The 15,151-nt window shown below is 45.4% G+C and overlaps 1 protein-coding gene across 1 annotated transcript in view; it reads left to right on the top strand.

Annotated features, from left to right (window-relative positions):
* Positions 1-2,505: 2,505 nt before the first annotated feature.
* The window catches only part of PUDP (pseudouridine 5'-phosphatase), a 365,717-nt gene continuing 353,071 nt past the window's right edge, over positions 2,506-15,151 (top strand). The window contains exon 1 of the mRNA XM_089652896.1: positions 2,506-2,742. Within this exon, the coding sequence (XP_089509022.1) occupies positions 2,682-2,742 (61 nt within the window). The 5' untranslated portion in view covers positions 2,506-2,681. The remainder of the gene's footprint in view (positions 2,743-15,151) is intronic.

Here is a 15,151-nt window from a genome sequence, read left to right on the forward strand (position 1 = left end):
TACCCATTTTTAGGGTGGAACATGTAACATGTTCCCATAGCCACAGCCGCCACCCCCCTCCCTCTGACCTTGGCTGGAACAATTGCAGCGTCGCAAGGATAGAGGGGGGATAGCTTTGCCTAACCCATGGTTGTACTTCCTTGCTAGTCAGCTGCAGCATTTTCATAAAGGTATTGCAGAGGGAGGTGTTGACCCAGCTCCGATTGAAGACTCTACTCTAAAAGTGATGTTGCATTGCACTGCTTCTGGCTCCTTGCCTGAGGGTCTTGAGGCTCAATCTTTTTGGAAACCTAATAAATCATTCCCTACATATCGCCTAATGCAAAAAAATTGGCTTAAGGTTAAGCAGTTGCAACAGATTATGGGCCATACAGTCTATAGTCCCATATGGAACAATGCGACAATACCAGAATTAGCCAAATTACATTATATTGCTAAAAGGAAAGCTTGTGGCATCACTCACTTGAAGCATATATTTAGCAATGGTCAGCTTCTCTCCTTTCATGTATTGCAGTCTAGGTATAAACTACCATCCACAATGCTATTTTACTATGTGCAGTTACTGCTTAGGGCCCATCGGCCCTATTTTTAATTACTTACAGTCTGCTACGGTGACCAGGGGGATCATCTTTTGTTGCTATAGCATGTTTTTGACAAGCTATTTGGAAAAACACCCAAGTAGGGCTGGGGGGCAATGGGAACGAGATGTTGGGACTTTTGAGGATGACCAGTGGGAGGCTGCCTTGCATTTCCTGTTTCCCATCGCATTTCTCAATTGTATATTCTACTTAGGGTTCATTACACTCCTGCAAAATTGTACAAGATGGGGCTACGTCAGGACCCCCTATGTGGCAGATGCAAGAGGGACCATGGGGATCTGATACATATGTTGTGGAGATATCCAAAACTTCATAGGTATTGGGAGGAGTTGGTAACGACCCTTAATTTGATGTTTCAGATTTAATTCTGGATCCTAAGCAGTGCCTTTTGGGTATTTTAGATTCGGTAACACAGGATACATTTATAATAGAGGCCCTTTCCAAGACCTTGTTCCTTGCTCAAGGCACTTCTGACGCGCTGGACCTTGGATACTCCTCCCACTGTTGCTGACTGGAAGCAAAATATGGGACTTATTTTACGATATGTAATGTACAGCGCTGAGCGAACTATTGGCGCTTTATAAATACTGTATAATAATAATAATAATATGATCTTTTAATTTACCACCATAGTGGATGTTCGGGTAAATTTGAGAAACTTTGGGAGGCTTGGTTGGCCACTCCAGGTTCAGCTCCTTTTGATCTAATCATGCATAGGCTGTTGTAATTACTTTTAATTGTAGTTTGATTATCACTTTTTCAAAGCTAACCTATGCGTCTCCTGCATTCCCTGATGGGGGGTGGGGTGCTGTTTCTTGCGAGTCTACTGTTGTGGGGATACTGCTGTTGTCCTCGATGTGAAAAAAATGACATCTGATTGCATTGTAACATGTTATCTCTGTAATGTTGCAGAAACTCTTGGGATTTCTTGACTAACTAATAGTACTGGAAGGTTTTCTTTTTTATGTTGTTCAGTTTGTTAATGATTCTTTGTTACCATTCTGTATATGCTTTGTCATTTTGAGATTTGTATGACTTCAACATTAATAAGCTTAATTTCTGATTTAAAAAAAAAAATACACACAGGTAGACTCTATCTGAAGGCAATTGGTTCCACTAGATTTTAGTTAGGGGTATCAGAGTAAAGGGGGCTGAATACAAATGCTTGCCACACTTTTCAGATATTTATTTGTAAAAACTTTTAAAAACCATTTATCACTTTCCTTCCACTTCACATTTATGTACCACTTTGTGTTGGTCTATCACATAAAATCCCAATAAAATACATTTACATTTTTGGTTGTAACATGACAAAATGTGGAACTTTTCAAGGGGTATGAATACTTTTTCAAGGCACTGTATGCCTAGTGTCACATAGGAGCAGGGAACGCCTCTGACACCTATGATTGGCTGTAAGCTTTGACAGCTTCTTGTCAAAGCTGACAGCTCAGGTGGGTTCAAACAAAGATGAATACTCTTTCATGGCACTGTACCTCTCTGACTGTCTGTCTGCTTTGACAGCTTCTTGGCAGGTTCAGATGTGTGCCTGAACATTATGGATCTCATCCATAGTGACAAACAGGAGTTTCCTCTCACTTCCTGTTGTGTCTATGAGACAGGAAGTAAAGGGAAATCTCTCCAGTGAGCCACAGATGACAAAATAGTTCTAAACCTTCCTTATTCTAGACAAAACGAAAAAAAAAGTTTTTTTCCATCAGTTCTACTTTCATTTATCGCTGTGTTCTCTCTGGAGTGATGTTTCCACCATTTCTTTTTCTGTTTAAGCCCACAGCTTATTTTCCTGGTGCTTTATTTATGTGCCAGCCTCTGTAATGAAGTCACTTTGTGGCTGTGCTGTTCTCTGCTAGGGAATGATTAAATTAAGCGGGGATTTCTTCTCCTCTCCGATCATTTGTATTCTCAGGTAGACAGGAGGAGGAAGCAGCAGCGGCAGCAGCCAGCGGCGGGTGATGTATGACTGTGGCTGGCTGTGGGTTGCAGATCCCAGGGTTAGATTATGGTCGTCCTTGAGGTGTGTCCGGGCTGCCCATTCATTTCCTGGTAGAGGAGTGAGGATCCAGCATGGCTTGCAGTCCCCGGCCGGTCACACACATCATCTTTGACATGGATGGCCTCCTGCTCGGTGTGTACAATGCATGATTCCGCTTCTTATCAATGGGGGCCTCGACCCTGTCTGTCACCCGCTGCAGTACAGAGCAGTCAGTGCGGCGGCTGACGACAGGCCATTTCTCTGCAGTGGGCGTGTGTATGAGACGTGCCGCTTGTGTCATACCGCTACCTTCTCTCCAGCGCCTGCATACATGTGAGCAGAGCGGCCTGTGTGACCAGTGTGTGGAGGGGAGCGGATGGCACGGCTCAGGGAGATCGCTGCATACAGAGCGCCGTAATCCTGCTACTACTGGAGCTCATACATTACCGTATTCACTCACACTTCTTCCAGGCAGCCTACAATTTGCCCCCTTCACACCCTGGGCGTAGGCAGAACGCAGCACAACACGTGCTCTTTAACCACTTGCCTACCGGGCACTTATACCCCCTTCCTGCCGAGGTCAGTTTTCAGCTTTCAGCACATTCGCACTTTGACAATTGCGCGGTCATGCGACGCTGTACCCATATGACATTTTTATCATTTTTTTTTCACATAAATAGAGCTTTATTTTGGTGGTATTTAATCGCCACTGTTTTATTTTTTGCACTATAAACAAAAAAAGAGTAAATAATTTGAAAAAAAAAAGGTTTTCTTCGTTTCTATTATAAAATTTAGCAAATGGGTAATTTTTCTCCTTCATTGATGTGCGTTGATGAGGCTGCACTGATAGGCACTACCGATGGGCAATGATGACATGGCACGGATAGGCAGCACTGATAGGCACTGATGACATGGCACGGATAGGCAGCACTGCTGGGCGGCACTGATGGGCGCAGGTGGGCGGCACTGATGGGCGCAGGTGGGCGGCACTGATGGGCACAAGTGGGCGGCACTGCTGGGTCCAGGTATGCATCACTGCTGGGCACAGGTGGGCGGCACTGCTGGGCGCAGGTGGGCGGCACTGCTGGGTCCAGGTGTGCATCACTGATGGGCACAGGTGGGCGGCACTGCTGGGCGCAGGTGGGCGGCACTGCTGGGTCCAGGAGTGCATCACTGATGGGCGCAGGTGGGTGGCACTGCTGGGCGCATGTGGGCGGCACTGCTGGGCGCATGTGGGCGGCACTGCTGGGCGCAGGTGGGCGGCACTGCTAGGCACAGGTGGGCGGCACTGCTGGGCACAGGTGGGCGGCACTGCTGGGTCCAGGAGTGCATCACTGATGGGCACAGGTGGGCGGCACTGCTAGGGACAGGTGGGCGGCACTGCTGGGTGCAGGTGGGCGGCACTGCTGGGTCCAGGTGTGCATCACTGATGCGCACAGGTGGGCGGCACTGCTGGGTGCAGGTGGGTGACACTGCTGGGCGCAGGTAGGCGGCACTGATGGGTCCAGGTGTGCATCACTGATGGGTCCAGGTGTGCATCACTGATGGGCGCAGGTGGGTGGCACTGCTGGGTCCAGGTGTGCATCACTGATGGGCACAGGTGTGCATCACTGATGGGCACAGGTGGGCGGCACTGCTGGGTCCAGGTGTGCATCACTGCTGGGCACGTGGGCAGCACTGATGGGTCCAGGTGTGCATCACTGATGGGCACAGGTGGGCGGTACTGCTGGGTCCAGGTGTGCATCACTGATGGGCACAGGTGGGCGGCACTGCTGTGCACTGATCATCAGTGCCGGTCACTTTTCTGACAATTGTCGGTTATCAGCAGTACTTTCCTCACTCTGCGACAGTATGAGAAAAGTGCTGCCGATAACCAGCAACTGTATTTACCCGGTGATCTGCTATGTCATTGGACACAGCTGAGCACGTGGTAAAAGGCCGCTGTGATTGGCTGTGTACCATATAACGTGATCAGCTGTGTTTGTAGATCACAGTGATTTTCGGCGGCGTCGGGCGTGTTCTGGAATGACGTCCGTGGACGTCCTCCCAGAACTAGACAACCGCGCTGTAGCCGTCTTTTGGCTATAGCACATTAGGGAAGAGGTTAAGGGCCAGTTCACACTACATGCGTTTCAGTAGCTTTTTTTCTGCATCCAAAACGCACAGAAAGTAGGTGATATGGTTGTAAATGTCATAGTTCACATCAATGCTTGCAGTTCCAGTGAGTTCTGGTTGCAGAGAAAAAAGTAGAACAGGCTGCATTTTTCCTGCACAGAACTGTACCGGAATGCGGTAAAACGAGTAAAAAATGCATCGGAATACACCAAAACGCATGAAAAATGCACTGGAACGCACATGTCTCTAATTAGGTTGAATAAAAAAGGGTGAAAATGAAGAACACATGAAAAACGCACCAGAACACATCAAAAACGCGCATGTGGAAACATCTGTAACGCATCTGGACTGCGTTTCTATAGTGTGAACTGGCCTTTAGCATATTTGTGGCACGTTTTTGGAGAGGCACCATTCATTTTGAGGCAGGGTTCATGTTTGTGCAGGTGATTAGCACTACTAGAACACGCAGCTGCAACCGCACGCACAGAAAACGCAGGATCTGTGTCAGTAGTGCTACGGCTAGGTTCCTCTGCGTGTTGGGATTGATGCGTTTTGCGATTTATTTATTTTTATCAACAAGTGATTTTGCTGCATTTTTTATGTTTTTTTGCCAATAGGAAAGTATTGACTTTGTTGCCACTTTGATGTGACTTTGGATGTGTGCAACTTTGATACAACTTTGGATGGGTGTGACTTTTTTTGTGACTTTGGATGGGTGTGGTGTGTCTTTGATGCAACTTTGGATGGGTGTGGGGTGACTTTGGATGGTTGTGGTGTATCTTTGATACAACTTTGGATGGGTGTGGGGTGTCTTAGATGCAAGTTTGGGCGGGTATGACTGTGATGTGACTTTTATACGACTTTGCTTGGGTGTGATTTTGATGTGAATTTGATGCAACTTTGGATGGGCGTGACTTTGATTCGGTATGACTGTGATGTGACTTGAATGCAACTTTGGATGGGTGTGACTTTGATGCGACTTTGGATGGGTATGACTGGGGTGTGACTTTGATGCGATTTTGGATGGTGTGACTTGGATGTGACTTTGGATGGGTGTGAATTTGATGTGACTTGGGTGTGACTTTGATGTGATTTGGATGCGACTTTGCATTGGGTGTGACTTTGATGTGACCTGGATGCGACTTTGGATGGGTGTGACTTGGATGCAACTTTGGATGGGCATGACTTTGATGTGACTTGGATGCAACTTTGGATGGGCATGACTTTGATGTGACTTGGATGCAACTTTGGATGGGCATGACTTTGATGTGACTTGGATGCAACTTTGGATGGGCTTGACTTTGATGTGACTTGAATGCAACTTTGTATGGATGAGACTTTGGTGTGACTTGGATGCGACTTTGGATGAGTGTTACTTTGATGCTATTTGAGTGCCTGAGAGTGTAAAATCGCATCAAACTAGCACTACATAAACAGAACTGTCATACTTTCCTGTTAGCAAAGAAAAAATGTGCAAAGTTGCACGCATCCAAAGTCACATCAAAGTGGCATCAAAATCATTACTTTCCTATTGGCAACCCCCCCCCCCCCACTGCTTAAAAATGCACTATGTGCATGTCTGCCTCGTCCATTGAAGTCTATTGAACCAAAAACGCACTTGCGTTAAAAAAAGAGTCCCTGACCCTTTCTAAAAATGCAGGGACTGAATAACGCATACATGTGAATGTGTGTGTTCATAGGAAACCATGTTAAATGGACTGTAGCATGTTTCTGCAAAATGCTTAAGGCCTGGTTCACACCAATATGTTTTCTAGTGCATTGTGCAGAAACGCATCACAGTCCATTTAACATGTTGTCTTATAGGACACACTCACATTTATGCGGTTTTCAGCTGCTGCGTCTTTGTAAAGGGCCAGGAACTGTTTTTAAATGCAACACGGTGCATTTTTAGTTGAGTGGACATGCGGCAGAAATGCACGTAGTGCGGTTTTTATGTGTTTTGCACCTACATAACAACAAAAAACCGCAAAATGCATCAAAAACACGTGACAAATGCGTGTGCAAAAACACAAAACACACAGCAAAAAGCACTGCAGAAATAGTTTAAATGCAAACTGCACAGGTGTGAACCAAGCCTAATGGCACGCCGCACACTTTTTTTTTTTTTTTTTTTTTTAAGTCCGCAAACGTGCAACTATAACGAAAAAACCCGTAAGTGTTCACAAAAAATGTGCAAGTGCAAAACACCACACGAAAAAGTGCACTTAGGGGTGTGCTGTGTCCTACCCCTAAAGGGGCTTGGACCGCTTACCCTGATCCCCCGGGGCACGAAGCTCCTGACGGGGACAAGGTTCCCACTTGGTCCTCCTGGCCAAAAGGCCTGGTGGACCACCGTTCCCTATGCCCAGCCGAAGCCGGACATTCAGTACTAGGCAAGGGGACTCTCCCGAAGAAGAGTCCTCTAGGGATCAGGGGAGGAAGGAACCGTATGGCCACACATCCTCCCCCTAGACTTCAGGGTAGGCCCGAGGACCCACACCCTCCATCCGTGAAAAACACACACATAAGGCAAAGAAAAAAGTGACACGCCGCACACTTGCCGCATTTGCGGTTACTGTGCAGGCTGCGATTTCTGAAATGGCGTAGGGATCTTTTCCCTGTGTTTCCGGAAGCACAGCATCCCATTTAAATCGTGGCTTGCAGAGCCACACATATGTGAGCTTAGCTGTAATATGCCACCCTCCGCTCCAAAAACGTGCCACAGAAACTCATGTATCCAATGTTGGCACTAAGCCAGGCACATTTGGTTTTGCGTTTTTTGTTTTTTTTTTTTGTGCAATTTTCATAGGTTTTACCGCATGACAGTCACAGCAAAATTGCATTGTGTGTGGGGTGCCATTAAGAAATTTAATGGCACCACAAGCTTGTTGCGCATATTGCTGTAATTCTAGAATTCCAATATGCAGAAGTGTGAAAGAAGCCTAATGGCACCCAAAATGCAGGTAGCAGTTGTGCAAAAAACTCACAATAATGAGCATGCAGAGGTTCAGTGCCAGAAATTGGTGCATGAGGTCCATTCACATCTCACGCTGAATATATTTGGGTGTCATTATCCTTCAACGGCACTCCAAACGTGATGCGAATCTGCCGTGATTTTCATGCAGCAATTGTGGCAAATTGCGCCTTTATAAATCATGTCAAGCTTGATGTCCAGGAGCTTCTTTTTGGGTGATGAACACACATAGGGAAGCCCATTCAAGTGAATAAACTGCCCTATGCAATATGCAGAATCGCATAAAAATTGCGGCGTCAAAATCGTGTAATGGGATCGCTCATTCCCGCTACACGATGATGCGAAAGGAGCCCGAGCTGCTTTGGTGTGTTTTTGGAGCCGAAGGAGGCCCGTTCAAATGAATGGTGTCACTACGAAAACATGTTACAAAAATGCGCAAAAAAAATGCAATGCAGGAGCGTCGTGAGACTCCGTTCACATCTGGGCATAGCAGAAATACAAACAGAAACGTTCCTCTACGCAGTTGTGTGAATGTGCTAAAATGCGTGACACACATAGGTGCCTTTTTGTTTCTTAATGGCACCCCCATGCAGTCATGCATTTTGCCGTGCATTTTGTTTGTGTGCAAAAAATGTGCAAAAATCACAAAACGCAATTGGCTCAGTGCTAAAATTTGGTACAGGAGCTCCGTTAGCACATTTTTGGAGCCAAATGAATAGTTCCACTCCAAAAATGCTCTATAAAAATGTGAAAAAAGCACTAAAACCACAACGAGGGAGCAGCTGGGGGTTATATATCAAAGTCTCTGTAACATCTTTACTTATTGTCTAGTGATTGACTCCAGTGGGGTAGAAATATGGAATACATGTACATACTGTAATATCAGGCTGTGTGCTGTTAAGGCATACACTAGCTAGCACCAACGGCTTCCCAGAGTTTTTATTGCTGGCAGATTAGCACACTTTAGCCCAGTGTTTTTCTCAACTTTGCCTGGCAAAAAGTTTGAGATCTCTGGGAACCCCTGAAGTAATGTTCAGATCTACAGCTCACGGAACATTGGTGTGATCAGCGAGCTGTGATATAGCAACAAATAATTAGAAATAGCATTAAATAATAGAAACAAAAAAATAAAACTTACCTGCCTTATGTGAAACTTGTGCTGTTTTTTTTCTGCACAGCTAAGAAGTGTACAGGGGGCAGCAGGACAGAGCACAGGAGGTTGGGAAGACACAGTACAGGGGGAACAGCGGGCACACCAGGGCACATTACATTGGGGAGGCAGCAGGACACATTATGGGACACAATCGAGCACATTACATAGGGGACAGCAGGGCTTATGGGTCACAAAGCAGGGCATGAGGCACAGTGTAGAGCACACAGCAGAACTTGTGGCTCACAGCAGAACTTGTGGCTCACAGCAGAACTTGTGGCTCACAGCAGAACTTGTGGCTCACAGCAGAACATGGGGCTCACAGCAGAACATGGGGCACATCATGAGGCTCACAGCAGAACATGGGGCACATCATGGGGCTCACAGCAGAACATGGGGCACATCATGAGGCTCACAGCAGCACATGAGGCACATCATGGGGCTCACAACAGAACATGGGGTACATCATGGGGCTCACAGCAGAACATGGGGCACATCATGGGGCTTACAAAGAACATGAAGCACATCATGGGGCTCACAGCAGAACATGGGGCACATCATGGGGCTCACAGCAGAACATGGGGCACATCATGAGGCTCACAGCAGAACATGAGGCACATCATGGGGCTCACAACAGAACATGGGGTACATCATGGGGCTCACAGCAGAACATGGGGTACATCATGGGGCTCACAGCAGAACATGGGGCACATCATGGGGCTCACAGCAGAACATGGGGCACATCATGGGGCTCACAGCAGAACATGGGGCACATCATGGGGCTCACAGCAGAACATGGGGCACATCATGGGGCTTACAAAGAACATGAAGCACATCATGGGGCTCACAGCAGAACATGGGGCACATCATGGGGCTCACAGCAGAACATGGGGCACATCATGGGGCTCACAGCAGAACATCAGGGACACATCATGGGGCTCCCAGCAGAACATGGGGCACATCATGGGGCTCACAGCAGAACATGGGGCACATCTTAGGGCATGTATCAGAACATGGGGCACATCATAGGGCATGTATCAGAACATGGGGCACATCATAGGGCATATATCAGAACATGGGGCAGATCATAGGGCATATAGCAGAACATGGGGCAGATCATAGGGCATATAGCAGAACATGGGGCAGATCATAGGGCATATAGCAGAACATGGGGCAGATCATAGGGCATATAGCAGAACATGGGGCAGATCATAGGGCATATAGCAGAACATGGGGCAGATCATAGGGCATATATGAGAACATGGGGCAGATCATAGGGCATATAGCAGAACATGGGGCAGATCATAGGGCATATAGCAGAACATGGGGCAGATCATAGGGCATATAGCAGAACATGGGGCAGATCATAGGGCATATAGCAGAACATGGGGCAGATCATAGGGCATATATGAGAACATGGGGCAGATCATAGGGCATATAGCAGAACATGGGGCAGATCATAGGGCATATAGCAGAACATGGGGCAGATCATAGGGCATATAGCAGAACATGGGGCAGATCATAGGGCATATAGCAGAACATGGGGCAGATCATAGGGCATATAGCAGAACATGGGGTACCCCGGTTGAGAAACACTGCTTTAGCCTTTTGGAAAAAAACCTCAGCCTACCACCAGGTTGTTTTCTTACTTTTCCATAGCAGCGGCCTTCACCAAAATTTACGTCTTGGGGCCAGAAATCTACGCAGTACCCCCCACCCCCCAATGGCTTGCAGAGCTGTACCACTACCCATCTTTTATGGTGTACTATGGCCACATTCATATACAGTATATGAGGATAGATTTAGTTAAATGCAGTCTCATTTATCCAGTTCATTGTATATCCACTTGCCCTCCATAAGATTTTACCCCTTCCTGACTGCATTGCTTTAACTGACAATTGTGCAGTCATGCAACACTGTGCCCACATGAAATTTGTTGAGGAATTGTGACCTCCCTGCAGCCTACGGTTGATTTGTTCTATATACCAGGCATCACTAAATGGCGGACCGTGGTCCGAATCAGACCAAGCCACTGGTCTCACCATTTAGGAGCCCCTTCTAACCCTAACCTTAGCTCCCACCCCCGCTTTCCATCCAATGCAGAGCTGTGCCTCCTGCACTCAGTTCATTACCATCCTGCCTACCACTCTGTCTAAGGTAGGAGAGTGAAGGGGTGATAGAACAGTACTGGAGGGAAGGGGGGGATGATGTAAAGGGGGCAGTGCTTTGCGGGGGGTGAGGGTTGACATAAATGGGGTCAGTGCTGTGGGGGGTGATGTGAAGGGGGGCAGTGCTGTGGGCGGCGATGTGAAGAGAGCAGAACACACTACTGTGGGGGGGTTGTGATGTCATGGGGGCCAGTGCTGTAATAGGGTGATGTAAAGGGGGGTCAGTGCAGTAGGGGGCGCGATGTGAAGTGGGGCAGTGCTGTGGGGGGGGGGGGGCTGGTGTTGTGAAGGGGGCAGTGCTGGGGGGTGATGTGAATGAAGGCAGTGCTTTGGGGGTGATGTCAAGGGGGGCAGTTCTGTGTGTGTGTGTGTGGGGGGGGGGGACTGAGGACACTGATGTAAGAACGGGAATGTGATATAAAAAGGGGTCTGTGATGGAAAGGAGTCTTCACACAAACATGCAATATGGACCTCTTCTGAAAGAAAATGTTACTGACCGGATCTCCATAAATTTCAATGCAATAACCCTGCTCTATACGGTACTGGTATACATGAGGTGGGCTGATTGTGTGACCCTCTCCGGAACAGTCATGTGTATATGCTTATATAAGTACTGTGGATGGGACTATGAATATAAGGGGTTCTGCTTATACTAGCAATTTGCAAATGTTTTAACTGCTTCCTGCCAGTCCGCGGTACATTTACTGCAGGCGGGTGGCATGGGCAGGCTACATGTACACCATCCAGCCTGCTCCGGGTTTGGGGCGCACATGTATGTGTGCCCACTGCTACCCCCGCTGTCACTGGCTACACTGGGATTTTGTCAGCAGGTCTCGGCTAGTGGTTTATGGCTGAGACCTGCTGATCAGCTGTAGCCAATCACAGCACAGAGTCCTGTGTTTATAAACACAGGGCTCTGTACACAAATCAGTAGTCTGTTTCTTCTCCCTGCTTTGCAGGGAGAAAAAAACAGCCAGATCTGTAAGTAAAAACCACACATATTACATGCTTGTTTGTAACACAGTTAAACCTTTGATTGCCCAGTCATGTTAACTCCTTCCCAGCCAGTATCATTAGTACAGTGTACAGTTTTAGCACTGGCCACTGTATTAACCGCTTCCCGACTGCCTTATAGCAGATATACTGTTACAGGGTGGCACCGGTGCGCAAAATCATGTGTGTGTGTATATGTATATATATATATATATATATATATATATATATATATATATATATACGTGATTTTGCATTTCAAGATAGGGGACACGCACACGTATTGTGTATGCTATTCGCGGCCGTGTCTGTCAATCACCGGATCCCGGCCAGTGATTACTTGCCGTCGCCCGGTGATTGCCGAGAATCTCCGACAAGGTGAAGAACTGTATGTAAAGTGCACTGGTCACTGTATTGGTGTCACTGGGAATGTCAGTGACACCAAGTCAGTTCCCCCCAGTGTCAGAATGCCCACCGCAGTTCCAATATGAGTCGCTGATTGCCACCATTACTAGTAAAAATAAAAAAAAAATTCCAGACATTTGTAAACGCTACAACTTTCACGTAAACCAATTACTTTACACGTATTGGTATTTTATTTTAGCAAAGACATGTAGCAGAATATATTTTGGCCTAAATTTATGATGAAATTTGATTTTTGCTAATTTTTTACTGGACATAATAGCAAAAATGTAAAAATATTGTTTTTTTTTTCTCAAAAGTGTCACTTTTTTTATAGTGCAAAAAATAAAAACCGCACAGGTAAACAAATACCGGTAACAAAAGGACGTAAATTTCATTTGGGTACAGCGTTGCATGACCACGCAATTGCCAGCTAAAGTAAAGCAGCGTCGTAACGCAAAAAATGGCCTAGTCAGAAAGGGGGGTAAATCCTCAGGAAGTAAGTGGTTAATGTCAGTATTGGTGTCAGTCAGTTAGTGTACCTCCCAGCCAGCGTCAGCTAGCATGCTACACTATCACAGTCCCACTATAAGTTGCTGATCACCACCATTACCAGTATAGCGTCATACTGTAGCTGCATAAATTCCAGTATATATACCATAGTTTGTACATACTATAACTTTCACACAAACCTATTAATACACACGTATTGGGATTTTTTTTTCTACCAAAGACATGTATCAAAATACATTTTGGCCTATTATATTTTTTCTGTTTTATAACAGAAAGTAGAAAATATTGTCTTTTTTTAAATAAACAATAAAAAACCCAGTGGTGATCAACAAAAGAAAGCTCTATTTGTGTGTAAACAATTATGTAAATGTAATCTGGGTACCATGTTGCATGATTGTGCAATTGCTAGTTAAAGTAGTGTATTGCTGAATAGTAAAAAATGATGTGGTCATGCAGGAGGTAAAACCTTCTGGAGGTCAAGTGGTTACATTTTCTTTGTGTTATTTGGATTTTAATTACTACCTACCTGATTATGCTAGATTGTGTGGATAGAAATACAAGTTTGTTTTTTAATTGACACATGTCTGTTATTTGGGAGGTAATACACCACAAAACTCTCTTAGTACCTTCTTGACTGTCTTTGACAGCCATTTTTATTTTCATCTGTGACAAAGGCCATGGTGGCCAAAGGAAGGATCTCTGTTATGGAATTGGGTACTATTGGGAAGGTGATTAAAGCTGTATTAAACCTGATAATGAAAAAAAAAAAACCCTTTTCTCCTTCACGGCAATGTCAAAATGTGCTAGTATGCATTGCATACTAGCAGATTATGTGAAATCTACCTTAAAATGAAGCCCTCCACGCCGTTACTGCTGACAGAGCCTCCATCTTCACCCAGACTTTCTTTTGGGTTTGTGGGCTCCGAGGGCTTGAATGGCCGAGCCTCGATTGCGTCAATCCCGCACATATGCACGGGAGTCACTTTTTATGGCACACAGCTCTGATGGAATGGCACGGCATGCACGTTTGGGAGATATTTACAGTACCTACAGGTAAGCCTTATGCAGGGGCGGACTGACAACTTATGAGGCCCCCGGGCAATAGGGGGTCATGGGGCCCCTGTATCCTTGCCCAAACTCAAAAAAGCCTATGAAAAAGGTACCAGGGGCATCTCATGGGGCCCCCTACTGACCCCGGCTCCTCGGGCAGTGCCCGAGTTTCCAAATGGTCAGTCCGCCCCTGGCCTTATGATAGTAAGGTACAAGTAAAAAAACTGACTTTACCACTTTAAGTGCGTACTAGCAGTGACGCATTTTGAGATTTTGGAAAAAGTAACTATATAGATATTGTATCAGGAAGTTGCTTTGCAATATGCAGATGCAAATATCTAATTAGAAGTGCTGGAAATAGCAATTATTCAAACCGAGTACCATGAAGTAGCATCTCGTAGTGATCAGTCACACTTTATTGGAGCATTGTGCATGCCAGCAGTACCTGTGATAATTTGTAAAGAAGCCAGTCATGTTTCTTGTGTGCTTTTGTTACAGTGAATTATATACAGAACTGTCTAGTTCGTTGTGCTAAGTTTACAAAGTCTGAATATTTTTTTTTTTTAGACTTTTTTTGGTGATAGAGGTCTAAAAAATTGCTGCATTTGTTTTTTTGTATTATGAGTTTGACAATATTGGTCTAAAAATGGCATTCAATCAGATAAATGGCAATTTAAATTTTATAGCTTGTTGAAGTTTGTGCTTTCTGGCTAGTGTTTTTTAACTTTGTTGATGCTTATCAATAGTTCAACCTGAAGCCAAAGTTGACTTCAGTCTGAGCCTGTGATAAGTTCCTTAGTTTCCTCTAAAATGACCCCGTCACAGACAATTTATTTTAACCACAATTTTGCCAAAATACACTCATTAACCCTTTGAGGACCAAGGGACGTATTTGTCCCATGTTTTTAATTGCGTGTATCATCTGATTAAGAACTTAAAACTCTTTTTTTTTTTTTTTTTGGTTTGAGTCAAAATTTTAGTTCTTATCAACAAACAACAAATGGATCTAGCTTTTTGCCAATTATTTCATGAAATGGCTTAGTTACAGCAACTGAAGTGTACGAACTTTAAAAACAAAAAAATTGATTCTTTTGGTGTTCCAAAATCTTACGGTCCTCAAAGGGTTAATGTATTTTAAGCATGTTGTTTACCTGTAAAAGCCGCTCTTGTGTAGGGATACTGCCTGGCCGGTATTTT

This window comes from Staurois parvus, unplaced genomic scaffold (assembly GCF_062004578.1).
Source record: "Staurois parvus isolate SC_StPar_1 unplaced genomic scaffold, SC_StPar_1.0 ptg000695l, whole genome shotgun sequence".
NCBI lineage: Eukaryota > Metazoa > Chordata > Amphibia > Anura > Ranidae > Staurois > Staurois parvus.